Here is a 19,924-nt window from a genome sequence, read left to right as displayed (position 1 = left end):
CCCCAAAGCCCACCCGCCTCCGTGGCCTGTGTGATGCCCTTCCTCTCCCCGCTGTGGCCTCTCCTCCCCTAGGCGAGGTCCCACCCGGCCTCCCTCCTTCGGGCCTCCAGCCCCCTCTCACGGCCCCTCTGGCCCCCTATGCCCGGCGCCCGCCGGTTCGAGCGAGGCCCTCCCAGCGCTTCCTTGTCTCCTGGCCGCCTTGTCTGAGAGCGGCCGCGCCCCCGTCTCCAGCGGCCATACCGGCTTGCCGAGGCCGCTGCTGCCGCCTCTCCACAGGTCTCCGCTGGCCGGACTGGTGCAAGGCTGCCGGGCTTGGGGGCGTCGTAGAGAGGGTACGGTCACGGCCCACTCGGCTGCCCTCCGCAGCCGCCGCACTTCCCTCGTAGGCTCGCGAGGGACCCAGCCAATCGCACAGACCCACTAAGCCTAGCGAGAGCTTGGGCCCAGTACGTGGCAGGTGGGGGAAGAAGAGGGGCGGGAGCAAGAAAAAAAAAAATCTGTCCTTTCGCCCCGCCTCACAGCGAGCAGGCCACCCCAGCACGCATGCGCAACGCCGGGGGGCGCGGGGCGGGCAAGTTCCGGGCCGACGTCGACCGGAGTCTCTGCTCTGTCACTGGAGGAACAAGTGTAGTAAGTGCGAGCTGAACGCATGCACGCGTGCGCGCGGCATGACCAGGAACTTCCGGTTTTTCTGAAAGCGTGTACACTATTTCACGTCTCTCGTTCGTGGGCGGAGCATAGTTTACTGTTCTGGAATCTATTTGAGAGCCGATTGAAAGTGGGCATGTATCCAAGTTTGCGTCTTGTTGTTTTGTGACCCTTGTAGTTCTCTTCGTCATATCTCGAAAAAAAACTAAACTTTTTCCCGCTTTTCTACAAACTCATTCATTCATTTTTGGACGCCTACTCCTTGCCGAGCACTATGAGGATGAATCGGTTTGTGAGCAAGTTTACAATGGCGTTTACGTGACAGGACAAACCTATGAATGGGTAAAGGCTGGGAAATAAAGGCTGATGAAGTATCCTAGAAGCCTTTTTGGAAGATAAGGTATTCGAGTGTGCACTACATACTCCTCTCTCTTACCTAAAACATTTGTTTTGAATACGTGTGTGTATGTAAAAAGTGCCCTGACTCAGACTGAACCCTACATTTTTTTGGGGGGAGGTGAAATTTGGGGGTAGGGAGCGCTACTTTAAAAGTTGCAAGCAACTTTTGTCTTATAAGACAGAGACTAAGCAAAAAACAATTCAAATTAATCTGGCCCATAGTTGTTCAACAGAAAGAAAGGCCTGGGGTAAATTGAATTAGGTTCATGTTCTTTTAATACCATAAATAGTGTGATCTTTTTGCAGTCATGAGTCTCTGAACAAATCTTTTTGAGAGGGAAATATGTGAGGTTAGAATGCTTTTAGCCTCTGAATTGTATTTTACAACACTCTGTATTGCTCTTTGAGCAATTGGTTGCAGGAATTGGGGAGCGAAGGGCTAGAAGGAATGGAAAAAGTTCCTGATTTTCTCCCAAAATTGTTCATTGCTTGTTATTTAGAATTGAGTAATCCAGGTTTGGGGAAGTAAATTGCTGTCCAATTATGGTATTCTGATGTCTTTGAGTTGGTTTGAGATTGGATAAAAACACTCAAAAATTGGCAGAGGTAAAATATTCCCCGAAGGAAAATAACTATATCATTCTCAATCTTCCTAAAAAGAGGTTTCCTGGGGCAGGAAATTAAGGGAATAAACCCTAGCCTGGAATGAGGGGAAAGAATTTCCTCTCTCTAAGTTCCCAGGAAAGGGGCACACACTCAAGAGTCCTGCCACTGAGGAGAAATAAACGGGTCCCTGTTATACTGGGGCCAGCTGGAAGCTAGGAAGAGAGGCACCCATGGGTGTCCTTGGGGAGGAATTGGGGCTTGTGCACTCTGAAAGCAGCTTAAGGTTCGTTATGTTATAATTTTCTCATACTTAATCCCCAATTAGTGAAGTCTATACTTCATCCCCAATTAGTGAAGTCTTGTTGAGTTAAAACTTGTCCCCTTCCACTAGAGAAGGAGAGAAGGGATAGTGATGATTCTTCAGGTGAAAGCAGAAGCAGGATTTGTCTGAGGCAAGAAGTGAAACCAGAGAGTAAAACATTAATTGGAAGACAGATCAGAGGCTCAGGTGACATGGGACAAGAAGGAAAACACTGCAACATTAAAGCATTTCCCCAGGATTCTCTAGAAATATACATTTTAAATTTTTTAATAAAAAACTTTATAAAAGATTGTACCTCCTGCTTATCCAGCTGGATGTAGGCTTACAATATTGTGATCGGGCATGAAATTGAGGACATTTGGGTTTGTTTACATGTCATAGGAGAGTATGTATAGAAAAGCACACAATTATCATCTGAGTTTGTCAAATTGCCCCCTTTAAATTATAAATAACTTAATAACCAAAATCATATCCTGCCTATTTTCTATTTCAGCTTAATACTAAATTGTCCACAAAAATTTCAGTGGCCCTTCGTGTTCCTGATCCTATATAACAATTACATTTTTAAAATTAATTTAAGAGCATAATGAACAGCTGCAATTCACCACCCAACCCAAGGATTAGAACATCGCCAGGAAATTACGTCCTATGTGCTGCTCCCCACATAGTCAGTACCCTTGCCTCTTTCCTGAATTTTGTGTTCTGCATTCCCTTGGTTTTTTTGTTGTTTTTTTAATCTATTGTTTAATCCTACATATACATATACATACATATACATATATGTATATGTATATGTAGGATTAAACATATCCTATATGTATATAAATATATCCTATATGTACATATCCTATATGTACATATAGGATTAAACTATAGATTTATATTTATATATATAGGATTAAACTGAACAAACTGAACAACATATTTCATATATATATATATATATGAAATATGTTGTTCAGTTTTACTTGTTTATGGACACTATATAGAGTACCATCTATGATTTTCTGGGATATAATATTTATACATAATATTTATTATGTTACTAAGTAAGATACATCTATGTTTTTACATGCAGCTGGACTTCACTTATTTTCATAGCTGAATCATGTTCCTCTGGGAGAATATACTACAATTTTTTTTTTCAAGTCTCCTACCAAAGTATATTTAGGTTATTTCCAGTTTCTGCTGTGTGCTTGTATATGTCTCTTATATGAGAATATCTCTTGGTTATATGCTAATACATGGATCGCTGAATGGTAGATTATGCAAATTTTTAGCTGTACAAGATAATGCCAACTCTTAGTATCATAAGATACTTTTTATTTGGGCTGTGTCATGCAGCAGTCCCTGCTCGCTGTGCCATTTGTCATGCAGGGTGGCCTGCGGGGTCTCAGCTCCCGCTCCCCACATAAGAACGCAGGATGTGGCTAGGCCAAAAAGGAACACGCACGGAGCCATAGGTAAGGGAGTCATAATACTATAGTCTTACTTGAGGCTGGGCAAGACACACGCAGTAGTAGCCACATGATCCACAGTCCACCATTCACTTCTCTGCCTGCCAACCAACCAATCAACGAAGTCCGCAGTTACCTCAGTAGCCAATTGTCTGATTGGTTACAGCCGATGGCCAACCAATCACAGTTGATGGTCATTCATTACCCGAGCCAGCACCTCCCCACGTGAGGCCGAGAACCTGGAAACTGCTCTCTGGGACTCTCTCCCCACACTTCACCCCTCCAGGGTCTCGCCTCATAATCTATGCGACAAGTGTAGAAAAAAGTATTGGCCAAGTCCACTACATAGTGATAAGTTCCAAGGCAGTCAGACAATCCATCAAATCCTGAATTGAAGGCACTGCCGCGTGCAAAGGTGGTGTCACCTTATTTAACTCCCTATAGTCCACAGTCATTCACCAGGTCCCATCTGGCTTCTTGACTCCCCATACTGGGGAGTTAAAAGGACTGTGCATTGGCCTCACAATATGTGCCTTCTCCAATTTCAATATTGTATGACCAATCTCCTCCTGCCCTCCTGGCAGGCGGTACTGTCGCACTGTAACCACACGCCAGGGCTGTGGCAACACTTGAGGAGGGTGGTGAACATGCCCACGTGTCACCGCTGTCACCACCCGGATCCGGAAACAGAACTCCTACCGACGTCTGTAGGCTGAGGCCATGTAGCACGTCCACCCCTAGAATATACTCCGGAACGAGGGAGACATAAACCTTGTAGGTACGAGGGGGAAGCCTTCCTATACCCAGTGGTAAGGAAACAGCTTTTACAGTCACAGTCTTTCCCCCATAGCCATCAATGCAGATTGCTGGTCCGGGAAACAGTTCTGGGTTCCCATAAATAAGACTGCAGTCTGCGCCAGTGTCAACTAGAGCTAAAACCCTCTGCACATTAGAAGGGGACCAATGTATGGACAGTTCCACGTGGGGCCTGGGTCCCTGCTCGTCCCCTCTGATCAGGTACCTTGGTCCCACCCCTAATCAAGCTGAAAGGAGTCGGCCTCAAGCGGCCGCATGAAGTCCTGGAGGGACATGGGTCACGCTTTCCCAGACTTCTCCTTTAGGCTTCTCTGGAATTGCTGTTTCAGATGCAACTGTTTCCAAAGTTCCAACAAGAGTGCATTGGGTTGTCAGTCTATTTTCTCCCGATCGACCCCTGCTGCCATGAGATCACGCCACATCTGTGCACGTGTTACTCTCTGAGGCCCGCGACCTCGCCCCTTTACTTTTGATTTGGGCTTCCAGGTCTCAACTGCTGGGACCTCCTGTCTTAACTTCCTTCGCCTCTGGCTTTCAACATCCCCTAGGGTGGCTATGGCAGTTGTAACTTCATGGGTCCGTCGCCCCACATAGGGCATAAGAATGGCGACCAAGAATCCAAAAACACAGGAGCAGTATCCAAAACCAGATCTCTCATGCTGGCTGTAAAAAGCTCATCATCCGGCCCCTGCATATTAGAGTTGAAAATAGCATGTCTCATACCCATTTCACGGATGATTTGCGTAAGTTCCGTATATGACTGCCATTGACTCACAGTGTCTGGCAGCTCGCCAGCCTGTCCCCATACTGTGCGTACCGCAGCAGTGAGCCACTCCATCAGAGAGTGGTTGCCCTGGTCTTGGGCCAACCTATGGCAGTTCTGTAACCTTTGTCGCAGGGATGGATGCACTGTCACAAAGGCTAGCTTTTCCATCTCGCCTGGGGAGCAGAGAATGTTGTCTGCTCCCTCATCCCATAAACGTAGTAGCCAAGCCGAGACTGGCTCTCCAGGGCGCTGTCGGTACCACCTCCCCAGCTCCTGCAACTCAGTGGGAGTGTAAGGGGTGTAGGTCGTGAACTCAATCACAGCTGGGTTGCCGGCAGCAACGCCCCAGGGGCCCAAAGGTTGCTCATGTTCTACCCTTTGCTTCAAGATTGGCTGGGCTTGGGGGTTGGGAGCTACATTGTTTCCACTCACTTCCTCCGCCTCTGCCTCAGAGTCTCCACTGTGGGGCCCCTCTTCTCACAGGCGGACCCGAACTTCTAGCGCTTCCAACCGGGACACCTGGTCCGGCACCTGGGCCATTTCATTAAGCACATTTTCTGTGTTGAGACTCAAGGCCATGAATAACATCCAGCCCACATGGCCTGCTGTAGCCTTCTCCTCCTCCGGCCACCACTCAGCCAGAGCCTGCAGGGCCCTCTCCACGCTGGCTAGAAAGCCATCTATGTCCTCCTACCCCTCCTTGGAGGGTCCAACTCCTGAGAACAGTGGGCACCGGACACCACACACTGTGTGGGGGCCACATGTCCTCCTGCCCAGAGTCAGACTCCATTCCTACCTGGCCGGAATCCTGCTCGCCGTGCCCTGTCTGGGGGGGGAGGCCTCCGTGTAAGATGTCCACAACTCTAGGAGTCCATGGCAGCAGCAGACCACCAAAAGGAAGACGACACTTGCTCTGGCCAACAGGGTGGCGTGCCATCCGGAGGTTTGAGTCTCCCAGGCAGACCGCTTCTCCGGTTCCCTGTGTTGCTCCTCACAGGCCGCCCAAATCTGAGCTTTTACATGCACAAACTGCTCCACACATGCTTCGGTAGGTTTTGGCCTGCACCACACCCTGCTCGCAAAACTGAGCTTTTATACATATGAACTGCTCCAGTACATTCCGGAGAGTTTCGGCCGACACCACACCCTACTCACTGCACCATTTGTCATGCGGGAGACCCTGCTCGCTGCACCATGTGTCATGCAGGGCGGCCTGCGGGGTCTCAGCTTCTGCTCCCCACATAAGAACGCAGGATGCGGCTAGGCCAAAAAGGAACACCCACGGAGCCATAGATAGGGGAGTCATAATACTGTAGTCTCACTTGAGGCTGGGCAAGACACACGCAGTAGTAGCCACACGATCCGCAGTCCGCCATTCACTTCTCTGCCTGCCAACCAACTAACTAATCAACACAGCCCCGCAGTTAAATCAGTAGCCAATTGGCTAACTGGTTACAGACGATGGCCAACCAATCATAGTTGATGGTCATTCATTACCGGAGCCAGCACCTCCCCACACGAGGCCAAGGCCGAGAGCCTGGAAACTGCTCTCTGGGACTCTGTCCCCACAGGGTGGAAATGTAAGTGGTATCTTTTGTGGTCTTATAAAGACTACATTATAACCCTGACGTTTTGTACCAAACACTTGACAATTCGACACTTAGTTCCTTATGAAATCTCACGTTATTGTTCTGTATCCTTACTTATAATTCTGTCTTTGAGTATCTTGGTCACCACCATCCCTCCCCACCCCCAATTTGAAGGCCGTGCCTCTATTCTCTCTGTCCTTCCCAACATCTGGCATTGATTGCCTTATGTGTGAATAGTAGGAATTCAATGAATATCTGTTGAGTCAATGAAATGTTATTGTTTTTGTAATGTGCCCACAGTTGCTGATGATACAGGTCTCCATACTTAGGCTCCCCAAAAATGCAGGCAATAACTGGCCACAGAGTGATAACCTGAATTGAACAAGTTACCACTCTTACCAAGAACATGGTTTTTCCCACAGTGTTTGTAGACATAGATTTAGACACTGCTGCCTTTTGTTAGTGAAGCCAAAAAGGTTAAGTTATCACATAATTATCACTTACTAAGCATTTATGTTCACATTTATTGGAATAAGCATCAATCAGGCCATTAAAAAGATTGTTCTAGGAATTCCATAAGTAATCTCACCTTTAAAGTGTTGCTAGAAAACATCTTACCCTTTTTTGTGTGTGTGGAGCTTAGGAAGGTACTGAACCAGGGTAAACTGGACTACATGCTCACTGGGCTCACTGTCCTACATCCAGATGAATTTAATTTTAAATGAACAGCAGGAACAGCCTTGAATCAGAAACGTGAAAGTTGGAACTATGTGAAGAAAGGAGAATCAGTGTAAGGAAATACCTTTGACCCAACCTGTATCAAGGGGAGAAATGAGGCTCTACGTTCAAAGGTTACTTTCCATGTTTCACAGACATCTGAAGAAGGGTTAGAGTTGTGATAAGATTTTGAGAAAGGCAGTCAACTCACTCACCTACCACCTACTCTTTCTTCCTGAAAGTCTGTATGGCTAGGCCTCTCCAAATGGAGGAAAAATCTTAATAATGAAACGGAGATTCTCAGAGTGGACAGGAAGTGGGACAGACTAGGAGCCTTGTAAGCAAGTTGGATGGAACCTGTGTTTCATCATGCTCTCCTTTAGTGGTTAGTATAAATCGTTTTGAAAATTTCAATTATCTCAGCTACCCTCAGGGAAACCAAAGGAAGGATATAAGTTTCTCTTTGGATGAGAATTTCAAAGGAGAAGTTATATTCCTCTTGATAATCAGCTCTGTTGTGGCTGCAGCTGGCTAAATGAGAGGACTCCACATAGAAGGGGAAACTCATGAGGACCAAATAGGTGTCAGTTACGTCAGCCTTCCACTCTCTCCCTCCCCCCCGCCACAGGCCAAACATAAAGACCTGTTAGTGTAAACAAAAACAAAAGAAGCTATCACCCCATGCAGAGACAATGAAGGAGAAAATTATGATATTTTTACCATGTACATTTGAGTCATTCTTATCATCAGCTAAGCAAAATACTTCAGTCTGCCCTACCAGATGCATATCCATTAAGACCCTAAAATGTAGATGAGGGTAAAGGGGATCAAATATATGGTGATGAAAAGAGAACTGACTCTGGGTGGTGAACATACAATGAGATTTATAGATGATGTAATACAGAATTGTACACCTGAAATCTGTGTAACTTTACTAACAATTGTCACGCCAATAAACTTGGGAAAAAAAGACCCTAAAATGTTTTTGCCATATCATGGGTATTTATGTCCAACCTGTCTTTAGAGAAATTGCTCTTTAAAGGCAGTTTTTCCTAGATTTTGTAATCCTGGAAGTTGGCACCTCCTAGGTATTCAATACATATTTTTTGAATGAAAGAACAAAAACTAAGTTCTCCACCATTGTATAGGGCAAACTTCCACATATAGGGAGGAGCCATCATTGGTGAGTTACTCACTCCCCAGAAGCATAGATTTTTTTATCTCTGAGTAATTTGAAATTGTTCACTTTTCTTCATTTACGTCTCCTTGAGACAGTGCTGCGTTATCTCTGTGCACTCTTTCAGATTTTAGGTTGAAAGATTAATGCCACAAGATGTATAAGGAGATCTCACAACTTTTCATTTGACTAAGAGTAGCTTTTTTTGCACCTGAAACTAATAAAAAAAAAAAAGAGTAGCTTTTTTCAGCTCTTTTAAGAAATCTAGATATACTCTAGAAATCATACACATAAAATCAAACCCTGGGTACTTGCAGGCTCTTGAATCTCTAACATTTATGCCAATGATCCTGCTTTTAGTCCCTCCGTATAAATGCATAATTAATTAAGGCATTCTCAAAAAGCTGTTTCAATGAAAAACTCACTCATAATAAAAGATGCAAAGTAAAGCCACAATGAGGTGTCACTTTCACATATTTTATAAAAATCAAAAAAGTTTCAAGACACTTTATGGAAAAAGGTATGGCAAAATAGACATTCATACTTTGTTGTGGGAACATAAATTGATACGAACTATTTAAAGGGTGGTATGGTAATACTTATCAACATCTAAAATATCCAGCCCTATGTGACCCAGCAATTCCATTTCTAGTTCAACCTTTGCACATGAGAACACAGATACCCATTAATGTGTTATTTTCAAGCAAGACCATAGAGCAATTAAAAGAACAGACACACACATACCGTTAGATCTCAAAAACATTTTATTGAGTGAAAAAAGTAAGTTTCAGAAAGTTTTGTTACTGTACAGAAGAGAGTTAACATAGCAGCTTGAGACTGCTATCCTTAGAAAGACCTGCTTGTAAGGTTGGCCTACAGCTGGTATCTGGGAACTTGGATTTCGGGAGCATTTCCACTGTTCTTTGATAAGAATGGTGCACTGTGCGTAAATTGTATAAACAATGTGTTTTATGCTAAACACTTGCTTGCTTTCCAGGACTGGAATTTTTGTACATGCCAGGCAGAGGGTGTCTTTGTGACCAGCCCCAAATAAAACATCCGGGAACTCAATCTAGTGAGCTTCCCTGGTGGACCACATTTCACTTGTGTTGTCACAATTCATTGCTGGAAGAACTAAGTGCATCTTGAGTGTGACTGCACTGGAAGAGAACTTTTAGAAGCTTGTGCCTGGTTTCCTCCAGACATCACCTCATGCAACTTTTTCCTTTGCTAATTTGTCTTATGTTGTTTTGCTATAATTAATTGTAGCCATGAATACAACTGTATGCTAATAACTAATTGAAAGGAACCCCTAAGAATTTATCTTAAACAACCAAAAAAAGAGGAAACATATATTTATTCAGCATGTGTCACTACAGTATTAAAAATGGAAATAATGTAGATATCCAATAAGAAACACCCTCTGTGGGTTTTTCTGTATGCATTATGGGTAAAAGCATGTGCAGAAAGTTATTTTTTTTCTCTCAAGTATGGTTTTTGAGAAGAAAAAGTGTCTGTTCACCTTTTCCTAAAAATAAAACATTAAATCTTAGAGAAGAGAGGAATGGGTTTTATTAGCAATTATTTATTGACACACACAAAAGATTCAAAGTAGTGTTACATATGCATCATCTATATAACTTCATTTACATATAGGTAACCTATGTATTAAATTGTGTATTTGAAAATAATATATAAACGTTTCTGAAAAACTGATTAAGAAAATCAGGAGGAAGGAAAAATAATCATAAGATCAAAAAGTAAGAAACCAAGGATGAGATTGGTACCCAAGAAATATGTCATATGGTCTTGTATTTTTGCTAGGAGTAGGACACAGACTAGACCATAGACTTCCTGACACCTAACATAAATAGGGAAACATTATCAAACAAGTCACATATCTCAACAATTAAACAAACAAATAAACATTTCTTGGGAAAACACATAGTTACTCCAGCACTACTTGAAATTGGCATTGATAATTTTTCTTGAAAATGTCCACCTGGGTATATTACCAAATGAGAGGACAAACTATTTTGAATGAACAAAAAGGCTATCGAATTTGGAAATGCAGCATTTTCACATCCATGCCTGCCAGTTTGCTAAGTGCACAATAAACAGTCACGATAATGTTCAGTATTACTCCAAAGTTATCTACTACTATGTGTATACAAAGACACACGCTTAACACACCACAGGAACCTTCAGTATCACAAGTGGGTCACTGACAACTGTTTTTTGTTTTCTTGTTTTAAAAATACTAAATTGTTTTTCCTTAATTTTGGCTATTGGAGTTAGTTGTTTGTTTTGTTTGTTGGCTTTGGTAGAAGCCTTGCTGTTTTTGTTTGTTTGTCTTACTTTTTAAGTTAACTTTATTGATATATAATTTACATGAAGTAAAATGCACCCACTTTAAGGGTACAATTAGATGAGTTTTAGCAGATGTATACACACCTGTGAAACCACCACCCATTTTATACTACCAATAGCAACGTATACACTTTGGAGTTTGTTTTTAGAGTCCTGATTTGTGAACAATTTCAAAAAGTAGAAATAGGGTATAAATCCTTTTTGCAAGCTATTGATCATGTTTCTGAAAAATCCCATTGCTTAATACATTAGCCTTTTTTTGTTTTTAACTAGAAGAAAAAAAATAAAAGCAAAGCAGAGTGGTGTGATCTAATGCTGTTATCTCTTACAAACCATATTTCCTAGAGAACTATAGTCCAATTCTTATCTTCTTCCAAGTAGAGTTTTGTTACACGTGGAAGTATGACATGGATAATTTTCTGAACTTTGATATAAGTTGCTATGAAACCATGATATAACAGTTGAGACCTTCTGAACCTTTGCAATAACAAAAAAAGATTATTTTTTCTGGCCACAGTACTTACCAAGCAAGTGCAAAGTAGGAAGCATTCTAGACGGGGAGTTGTGGTCCCAACTGCAAGTAATAGGACTTTAGACAAGTCATTGGCCTCTCTGGGCATACCCGAGGCTCTTTGTCAAGGGATGGGCAGGACTAGGTGAACCCTAAATTCCCTACCAGCTCTAAAATTTTGTGACTCGAAATGCAGGCTTGGATTATTTTTAAAAGAATTTAAAACATTTTTCCCACCTAAGTATTACATGAGAATATTTTCCATAAAAAAAGAAAATAAATTAGAGCATGCCAGACAGAGCCAAAGTTCCCTTTGACTAATTTCTACCAAGCCCAGGTCCCTCCTCTCCTCTTCCTTCACTTTCTCCCCACAGTTAGCCCCTGGATTAAGTTTGGTGTGTATCCCTTTCCTGAAATTTTCTTTTTAAGTATATCACCATTCTGCTTCTATAGTCTCTGTCCTTGCTCCTCAACTTCCAAGGAAACAAATCATTTCTTGCTTTCCTTACCCACTCCATTCAAACTCTACTCAGACAAGAATCTAATAGGCTTGCTCATTCAGAGTAAGGGAAATGATTGATGAACATGAAAGTGGTTGTCTTCCCAAGTGGTACTTGTATTTTGTCAGGAGAGGTAGTGGAAGCACCTTAACATTTTGCTGCCAGCATCCCATCCTGGATGTAACTGTTTGTTCTTCACTCCAGGATATCTTGTCAACCAAATTATCCACCATCCTTCCACTTCACAGTGACTCAGGCTGGACCAATAGTCCCTGAACACAATGCCTGTGGGCACATGACCAAGCAAGTTGTGCCAATTCTTGGGTCCTTTCTTCTCCCTGCCCTTGCTTTGCTCCATATCACAGGGGACTGAGTCCCACTGATTTCTGGCTCATCTGGCTTCTGGTTGGCTGCAGCCAATGGGATACACTGATGGGAGGTTACAGGACAGGATAGAGAAACTAGTCATATAACCAGCATATGTCAATCAAATGACCTCAGTCTATATGTAAAATATCCTGAGTTTGGACGTCACATCTTCAGCTGTAAGGAAATTTACCTACACTTTCCTGTATAAAAAAAGCTAACCTAAAGATCAGTGCAGTTGTCTGCTCTATCTAGACTCCGCCCCCAGGGGCTTCTCTGCCAGTGCTTTTCTTCTTGAATAAACTTTCTAATTTCTATTCCTTTGTGCCTTGTGAATTCTTTCACAGCCAGCGAGTGATCACAACAATTATCATATATTTTATGTCCCAAACCAGGCAAGTAAAAGGGGCTGCTAGTGATACTTAAGTCAGGACAAGAGACACAAATGGGGACTGGCTCAAGCAAACCAGAACGTATAGTCACCCCACCTAAACCAACTCAGCCTTTGGACTGTACAGTTAATTGAGCCATTACATTCTCTTTGACCTTTAACTTAATTTGAGTTGGATCTCTATCACTGCACGAGAAGATTCCTGACCAATGCATGAGGTAAAGGCTTAAATCCATAGAATTATTTCCTAGTGGTAGGACTTCAGGGTAGGTACATCAATGGCTGCCTGATTTAGCCTCCACAGTATGCATGTGAAGCTTGCGCATTTATGGTACAGCCATTCCAGGAACATTATATAGAATTTTGGCAGCTATACACCAAGAGTGCTGAAAAAAGTGCAAAGAAAACTAAAATCACCAAAGCAACACATATACCTCACGCTCAGCTAAATGTGGCTTTTTTTGGTGAATTTTTTTTCCACATTTAAAGTGCCTCTTACTTTTCGTTTATTTGCATCTGAATATGTATTTCAGGACATAGAGTAGATCAACAACACCTTATAATTTTCCCTGGGTCCAGCCCCTATCTAGGCTGAGCACTATAACACCACTGAAAACACTGACCTCTGAGAACTGCTTGTCTTTTTATTCTTTCCCTTTGCTTTTTTTTCCACTATCTTAGAAGGTCTCAATTATCCTACAGATGGAATAGGCTCTTGTTGGCTTGCCAAGTAATTCAACAGTCAGTTACAACCATTTCTATAAAAAACACATGTAATTAGGGCGTGGTGAGAAGCGTATGCCACAGCTCACCTGACATTTGTTGGTCCCTTAGTTCAGTGCACTCACAGCAGCTGCCTAGTTTATGGCAAAACAGAACACAGCAATTCAAAGACTGTATCTCTTAAGTCCAGTGCGAATGCTCCCCACCCCAATGGAGGTCATTTTTTATTTAAGAAGCCATTTATAATTCAAGTGTTTAAAATTCCATAAGGAGTTAGATCTTTTAAAAGCCACAAAGGACGATTGTGACTAACTTTTTCCCTTTGTGAGACTCGGTGTCATTTTATCAATAAAAAGGCAAGTATATCAAGAACTGGAAGGAAATATCTAGAGGCTTTAGTAACCTTCTATGTCTCACTGCCTACTTCTCATAGAGCCAACTCCTCAGGTCATAAAACATGTTTGTTTGTTTTATTAACAACAATAAAAAATTCCCTTTTCAGAGGTTATATTGGTGCAAAATTCTTAATTGAAAATAAAAGTAAGCATACAAATAAAAGTAAGCATACAAGTAACATACAAATTTAAAATATTCACAGATCAAAAGTATGATACATACAAATAACTCCCTGCAGCGTTCATCATAATTCATTTCATTCTGGGAGGTAAATTTTTCTTCTCATATCCCCTTTAGTAAATTGTAAAAGAATTTGCTTAGGTCCTACATTTTTATCAAAGTTTGTCACACTGACTTTATGATATAAGGAGCAATGAAAATCTTGAATTATCTTGAATGCTGGGCAGAATTCTTCACCTCATTCAGGTCAGAATCTATTGAATAGAAAAACTACCAAATTCATTATTCCTTATGCTAATAAACAAAAGGTTTTACCTGATTCTTACCCTTAATTAAAATACACTGAGGGAGACTTTCCAAGAGGACTAGATAATAAAGGAAGGAAAAAGAAAAGGAAAACCGGTACAAGTTGAATTAATAGGACCACAAACAGTAACAGGTTTACTGTCTAGATGCTTGCCTTTGTTTCCTCACTTTCCGAGAGTGTTGTTTCCTCAGTAACTATAAATGGGTCCAGCACCTTAAAGCGTTCGTTGAGGGTTGGAAATGATCGGAGCATATTATACATCCTTAATCGCAGCCTCAGCTCAGTGAATGGCCGCAGTGGCTTCAGTCTCTCAGCAGATGATGACAGAGACTTGAACATTTTGGAAGCTTCATCCTGGAAGATTTTTGTTTTGACGGTGTAGAGGATAAAAATTTGTAATCCCTGGCAGATGGAATAAAAGCTTGATGTTAGATAAGTGTTGAGAATCAGGGAAGAAATTTGATTTTGTCCTGCCACCCACCCGTCTCACAACAACTCTCCAATTTGAATGTATCGGTCTGCAGCTGCAGTGCATGTTTTTTGTCTAAGAGAGTTGAGGCAATGTTCTTCTCGAATATAAAGTGCTGCATGTATGTAAAAGAGAAGACTGAGTTCGGGTCCTGGTTTGCCACATGTTGGCTGTATAACTGAGGCTGTTTCCCTGCTGACACCGAGCAATTCTGACACCAGCTGGGTTTCCTACAATTCAGTTCTGACACTAACTACCTGGTGGTTAAGGGGTCACTTCAGATGCCAGTCACAGGTATGGGGTTCCCAGGTAATCCACACTTCTGTCCTACAGACTAGGCTACAAAGTAGGGGGTTCCCACAACCTGCCTCCCCCACTTCAGATGTGACAATTTGTTAAAATGACTCACAGAACTCAGGAAAGAACTTTACTTACTATCATCAGTTTATCATGAAGGCTACAACTCAAGACCAGCCAAACAGAAGAGATCATAGGGCAAGGTAAGGCGGGGCGGGGTGCACTTGCAACACTTCCATATGTTCACCAACCTGGAAGCTCTCCAAACCCTTCACTTAGGAGTTTTTATGGAGGTTTCATTACACAGGCATAGCGGATTAAATCATCGGCCCTGTGTGATTGACTCAATCTCCAGCCCATCTCCCCCTCTTGGAGGCTGGGGGTGGGTTTGGAATTTCCAAGCTTCTAATCAAGGTTTGGTCTTTCTGGCAACCAGCCACCATCCTGAAGTTATCTAGTGGCCCCAGCCACCAGTCAATCTCATTAGCCTACAAAAGATACTCTTATCACTCCAGAGATTCCAAGGACATTAGAGGCTCTGTGCCTGAATTGAGGACAAAGACCAAATATTTATTTTTTAGTATACCACATTAACTTTTCAATTTTCTTAACATCTATGACCTTCAATTTCCTAACGGGAGCAGATTGATTAGGGGTTACCTAATTCTTCTTCCAGTTCTAACATTCCATGGTTCTGTATTTCTTAAGAGTTTTTGTAACATAACTAGAAATTTGGTGCATTTAAGAACAAAAAAAATTTTTAAGCCATTCTGTTGCTTGTCTGATCTTTACATACCAGAGGTTACATGAGTAATTTATCCACAAAAGACAGGGTACTATTTTCTATACAGTTTTAGAATAAAAACTACCACTTATTGGAGTCTTGTATCAGAAACTTGCTTGTCATTTAATCATCATCACTTAATACTAACATCAACTCTGTAAAATAAATCTTATAATGCCCATGTTACAGATGAAGAAACTACAGCTCAGATAAATTAAGTAAGTAATTTGCCTAAGATTTTGCCTTAGAAATTTGCCTTAAGTAATTGCCTAAGTAAATTGCCTAAGTAATTTGCCTTAAGTAATTTGCCTAAGATTACCCAAGCAGTAATCAGTAGTCTAGAGTTGAACTCTCTCGTGTTTGGCTCCAAAATTCTTCTGTCCCCCATATACACAGCCTGTTGCTTGTAACTATAACAGAAAAATACTATAAAGTATACTATAACATCTAAGAAGCGCTTGTTAATTCTTGATTAATAGCCTTTGTGGAAATGACAAATTAAATAACATCTGTAGTTGAGTTGATAATATTGAGCCAATGTTTATTTCTTGATTTTGACAATGCACTATCTAATGGGTTATTACCATTAGAGAAAGCTGGGCAAAGAGTACATGGAAACTCTATACTATTTTTGCAACTTCTTGAATCAAACTATTTTCAAATAAAAAGTTATTTGAAAATAGTAAATATCCAAGGATATCTCCCAGATGGGCATCTCTATGGCCCCAAGACTTATAAGAATTTATTTCTAGATCTATATCCTATAAATAGTGTTTTAGATGACTTCTGGTGCTATGGTAAAATAACCCAAAGACTGAGAGTTTGACTGACAGAATCAATGCATGTTAGCAAGAGATAGACTCGTTCATTGGCCAAAAGCTGGAAGATTAACTTGATTGTTACCCAACAGGTGGTATCTATCTCATTTGAAGAAAGCCTTGATGACACAAGGAAGTGTGCATGGGAACGTGGGTTTCACAAGGATACAAGTGGTCATGGGCCATCCGATTGTTTAAGGGAGAAAAATTTATTTTAGGGATCTGAGACATCTGGTCTCTGGAAAAGCGTTCTGTTTGTGGGGCACACTATTTCATCTGGCTTTTCCAAAATTTAAATTCTGAGGGAAAGATGATACCGGATAGAATTTCTGGCTGTATAATAATTAGGAAAAGACCTAGACCATGGAGAATCCATAAAGACACCATCCTGTGGGACTCTGTCTGAGTGGATTCCCAATATTTCTGTGCTCCTTAAAATCCCAAAGACGTTATTTGAAAAGACAAAATGTATGGATCAAACTAATTCTCACTAGCAAATAGATCAAATTGTGCCTTTTAAATAATTTCTGTAGCACTTAGTAAATAAATGTTTATTAGAATTACAGCATTCTAAATCTAGAAGGAAACTTATGTGTGAACTAATCTACTCACTCCTATACTTTGGTGTACATAAAAATCACCTGGACGCTTGTTTAAAATGAAGATTCCCAGCTCTTACCCTTTGAATTCTGATTGAGTTGGCTAGGGGTGAGACTCAAGAATCAGCATTTTAACACACTGTGTACATTTCTGATGTAGGTAATATTTCAGACCTACTTTGAATAACACTTTTTCAATGTTAACACCCCCTTCCATTTTATATTTTACATACCTCATTCAGAGAGCTTGTCTGAATTTCTTAAAATCATATGAATCATTAATGTTAGAGCTGGAAGACAGCCTAAGTCTCCTGACTTTTAATCCAATGCTCTTGCCATGTGGTCACCCCAATTTTATCATGTAGTGTGAACATTTTGTAAAGAGCATCTATTTTGTAATATGCCTCTCCTATTCATGGAGAAGAGAATATTCTTGACCATGCCTTTTTAAAAATACTTTTCTAAATTCCTGGTCATTCTAGGGAACAAACCCATGGCAATTGGCAATTCCAGATTAAGCTTACCCTACTTATTGCCCTTCTGGGGAGTTTCTATTCAGTGTTAACAACAAAAAAGAACTGATTTATATCCATTCAAATTTAGTGGCTGGTACATATCCATTGTTTAAGGGACTTATTCTCAATAGGCACTGAAGAGTGCTACTGGGATGGAGGGTAAGAGCTTACAAATATTAAAAGTGATGTTAGCAATTCACACAGACAAGCAGCTCCTCACACTGCACTATACAAACTCCTCATCATTTGCTGTCAAATCAAATTCATCTAATGCCCTTCTCAATGATTTCCATTTTGTATCAAAGACTTCCCTCTTCAGTGATATTTGACCAGAGCCAGAAACAATCAACATATCAACTACATACAGTGGTTACTACTCTCAGCGACTTAATGACACAATCACCAAACACTAAAGTTTCTTTACAAAATATTAGACTATAGCCCATCCTGAACTAAATCATGAAGTTAATAGAAAAATTGAACAGTCCAATAACAAGCTAGACAATTGAATTAGTAATCAAAAACCTTCCAACAAAGAAATGCCCAGGACCGGATGTCTTCACAGGGTGAATTCTATCAAACATTTGAAGAAGAATTAATACCAATCCCTCTCAAACTCTTCCAAAAAATTGAAGGGAAGGAACACTTCCAAACTCATTTTACGAGGCTAGCATTACCCTGATACCAAAGCCAGATGAGGACACTAAAAGAAAAGAAAACTACAGGCCAATATCCCTTATGAATACAGACGCAAAAATCCTCAACAAAATATTAGCAAACCAAATTCAACAACATATTAAAAGAATCATACAGTATGATCAAGTGGCATTCATTCCTAGGATACAAAAATGGTTCAACGTACACAAATCAATAAATGTGATACACAACATTAACAGAATGAAATATAAAAATCATGAACATTTCAATAGATGCAGAAAAAGCATTTGACAGAATTCAACATCCTTTCGTGAGAAAAATTCTCAACAAATTAGGTATAGAAGGAATGGTCCTCAACATAATAAAGGCTGTTTATGACAAGCCCACAACTAACATACTCAATGGTGAAAAGTTAAGTCTTTCTTCTAAGATCAGGAACAAGACAATGCTGACCGTTCTCATCTCTTTTATTCAACATAACAGTGGAAGTTCTAGCCAGAGCAATTAAGCAAGAAAAATAAATAAAAGACTACCAAATAAGAAAGGAAGAAGTAAAATTATCTCTGTTTGCAGATTACATGATTTTATATAGAAAAAAAAAACAAAGGATTCCACCAAATAACAGTTAAAACTAATAAATGAATTCAGTAAAGTTACAAGATACAAGATCATATACAGAAATCATTGCATTTCTATACACTAACAACAAACTATCTGACAAAGAAATTAAGAAAGCAATCCCATTGACAATAGCATCAAAAACAATGAAATAGGAATAAATTTAATCAAGACAGTGAAAGACCTGTACACCTAAAACTTTAAGACATTGATGAAAGAGACTGAAGAATATACAAGTAAATATAAAGATATTCTGCACTCTTGAATTGGAAAAATTAATATTGTATACTACCCAAAGCAATCTACAGATTTAATGCAACCCCTACCAAAATTTCAATGGCATTTTTCACAGATATAGAAAAAAGCTATCCTAAAATTTGCATAAAACCACAAAAGATCCCAATAGCCAAAGCAATTATTAGAAGAACAAACCCAAAAATATCACACTTCCTAACTTCACGCTATATTACAAAGCTCTAGTAATCAAAATGGTATGGTGCTGGCAGAAAAATGTCACATACACCAGTAGAACAGAATAGAGAGGCCAGATACAAATCCATGAATGTATGGTCAACTAATTTTTGACAAGGGCTCCATGAACACACAATGGGGAAAAGATAATCTCTTCAATAAATGGTGTTGGGAAAACTGGATATCCACATGCAAAAGAATGAAATGACCAGTAACTTACACCACTCACAAAAATTAACTCAAAATGGATGAAAAACTTAAATGTAAGACCTGAAACCGTAAAACTCATAGAAGAAAATATTGGGAAAAGGACCTCTTGGCAATGATTTCTTGGCTAAGACATCAAAAGCACAAACGACACAAGCTTGTTGCAAAAATAAACAAGGGAGACTACTCAAACTAAAGAACTTCTGCACAGTAAGGGAAACAGTAAATTGAAAAGGCAACCTACAGAA

The 19,924-nt window shown here is 40.7% G+C and overlaps 2 protein-coding genes across 5 annotated transcripts in view; both read right to left on the bottom strand.

Moving 5' to 3' along the window:
- TFG (trafficking from ER to golgi regulator) overlaps positions 1-490 on the bottom strand; it is a 35,696-nt gene extending 35,206 nt beyond the window's left edge. Inside the window, exon 1 of the mRNA XM_033131632.1 lies at positions 241-490. The gene's annotated coding sequence lies outside the window, so the exon portion shown is untranslated. The remainder of the gene's footprint in view (positions 1-240) is intronic.
- Positions 491-10,177: 9,687 nt separating this feature from the next.
- ADGRG7 (adhesion G protein-coupled receptor G7) overlaps positions 10,178-19,924 on the bottom strand; it is a 65,068-nt gene continuing 55,321 nt past the window's right edge. For all 4 annotated transcript variants that reach the window (XM_033121136.1, XM_033121149.1, XM_033121142.1 and 1 more), the window contains one exon: positions 10,178-14,643. In XM_033121136.1, coding sequence (XP_032977027.1) covers positions 14,383-14,643 — 261 coding nt within the window. In that variant the 3' untranslated portion in view covers positions 10,178-14,382. The remainder of the gene's footprint in view (positions 14,644-19,924) is intronic.

This window comes from Rhinolophus ferrumequinum, chromosome 2 (genome assembly GCF_004115265.2).
Source record: "Rhinolophus ferrumequinum isolate MPI-CBG mRhiFer1 chromosome 2, mRhiFer1_v1.p, whole genome shotgun sequence".
Lineage (NCBI taxonomy): Eukaryota > Metazoa > Chordata > Mammalia > Chiroptera > Rhinolophidae > Rhinolophus > Rhinolophus ferrumequinum.
The sequence above is the reverse complement of the archived record's forward strand: the minus strand, read 5'-3'. Positions and strand labels throughout refer to the sequence as shown.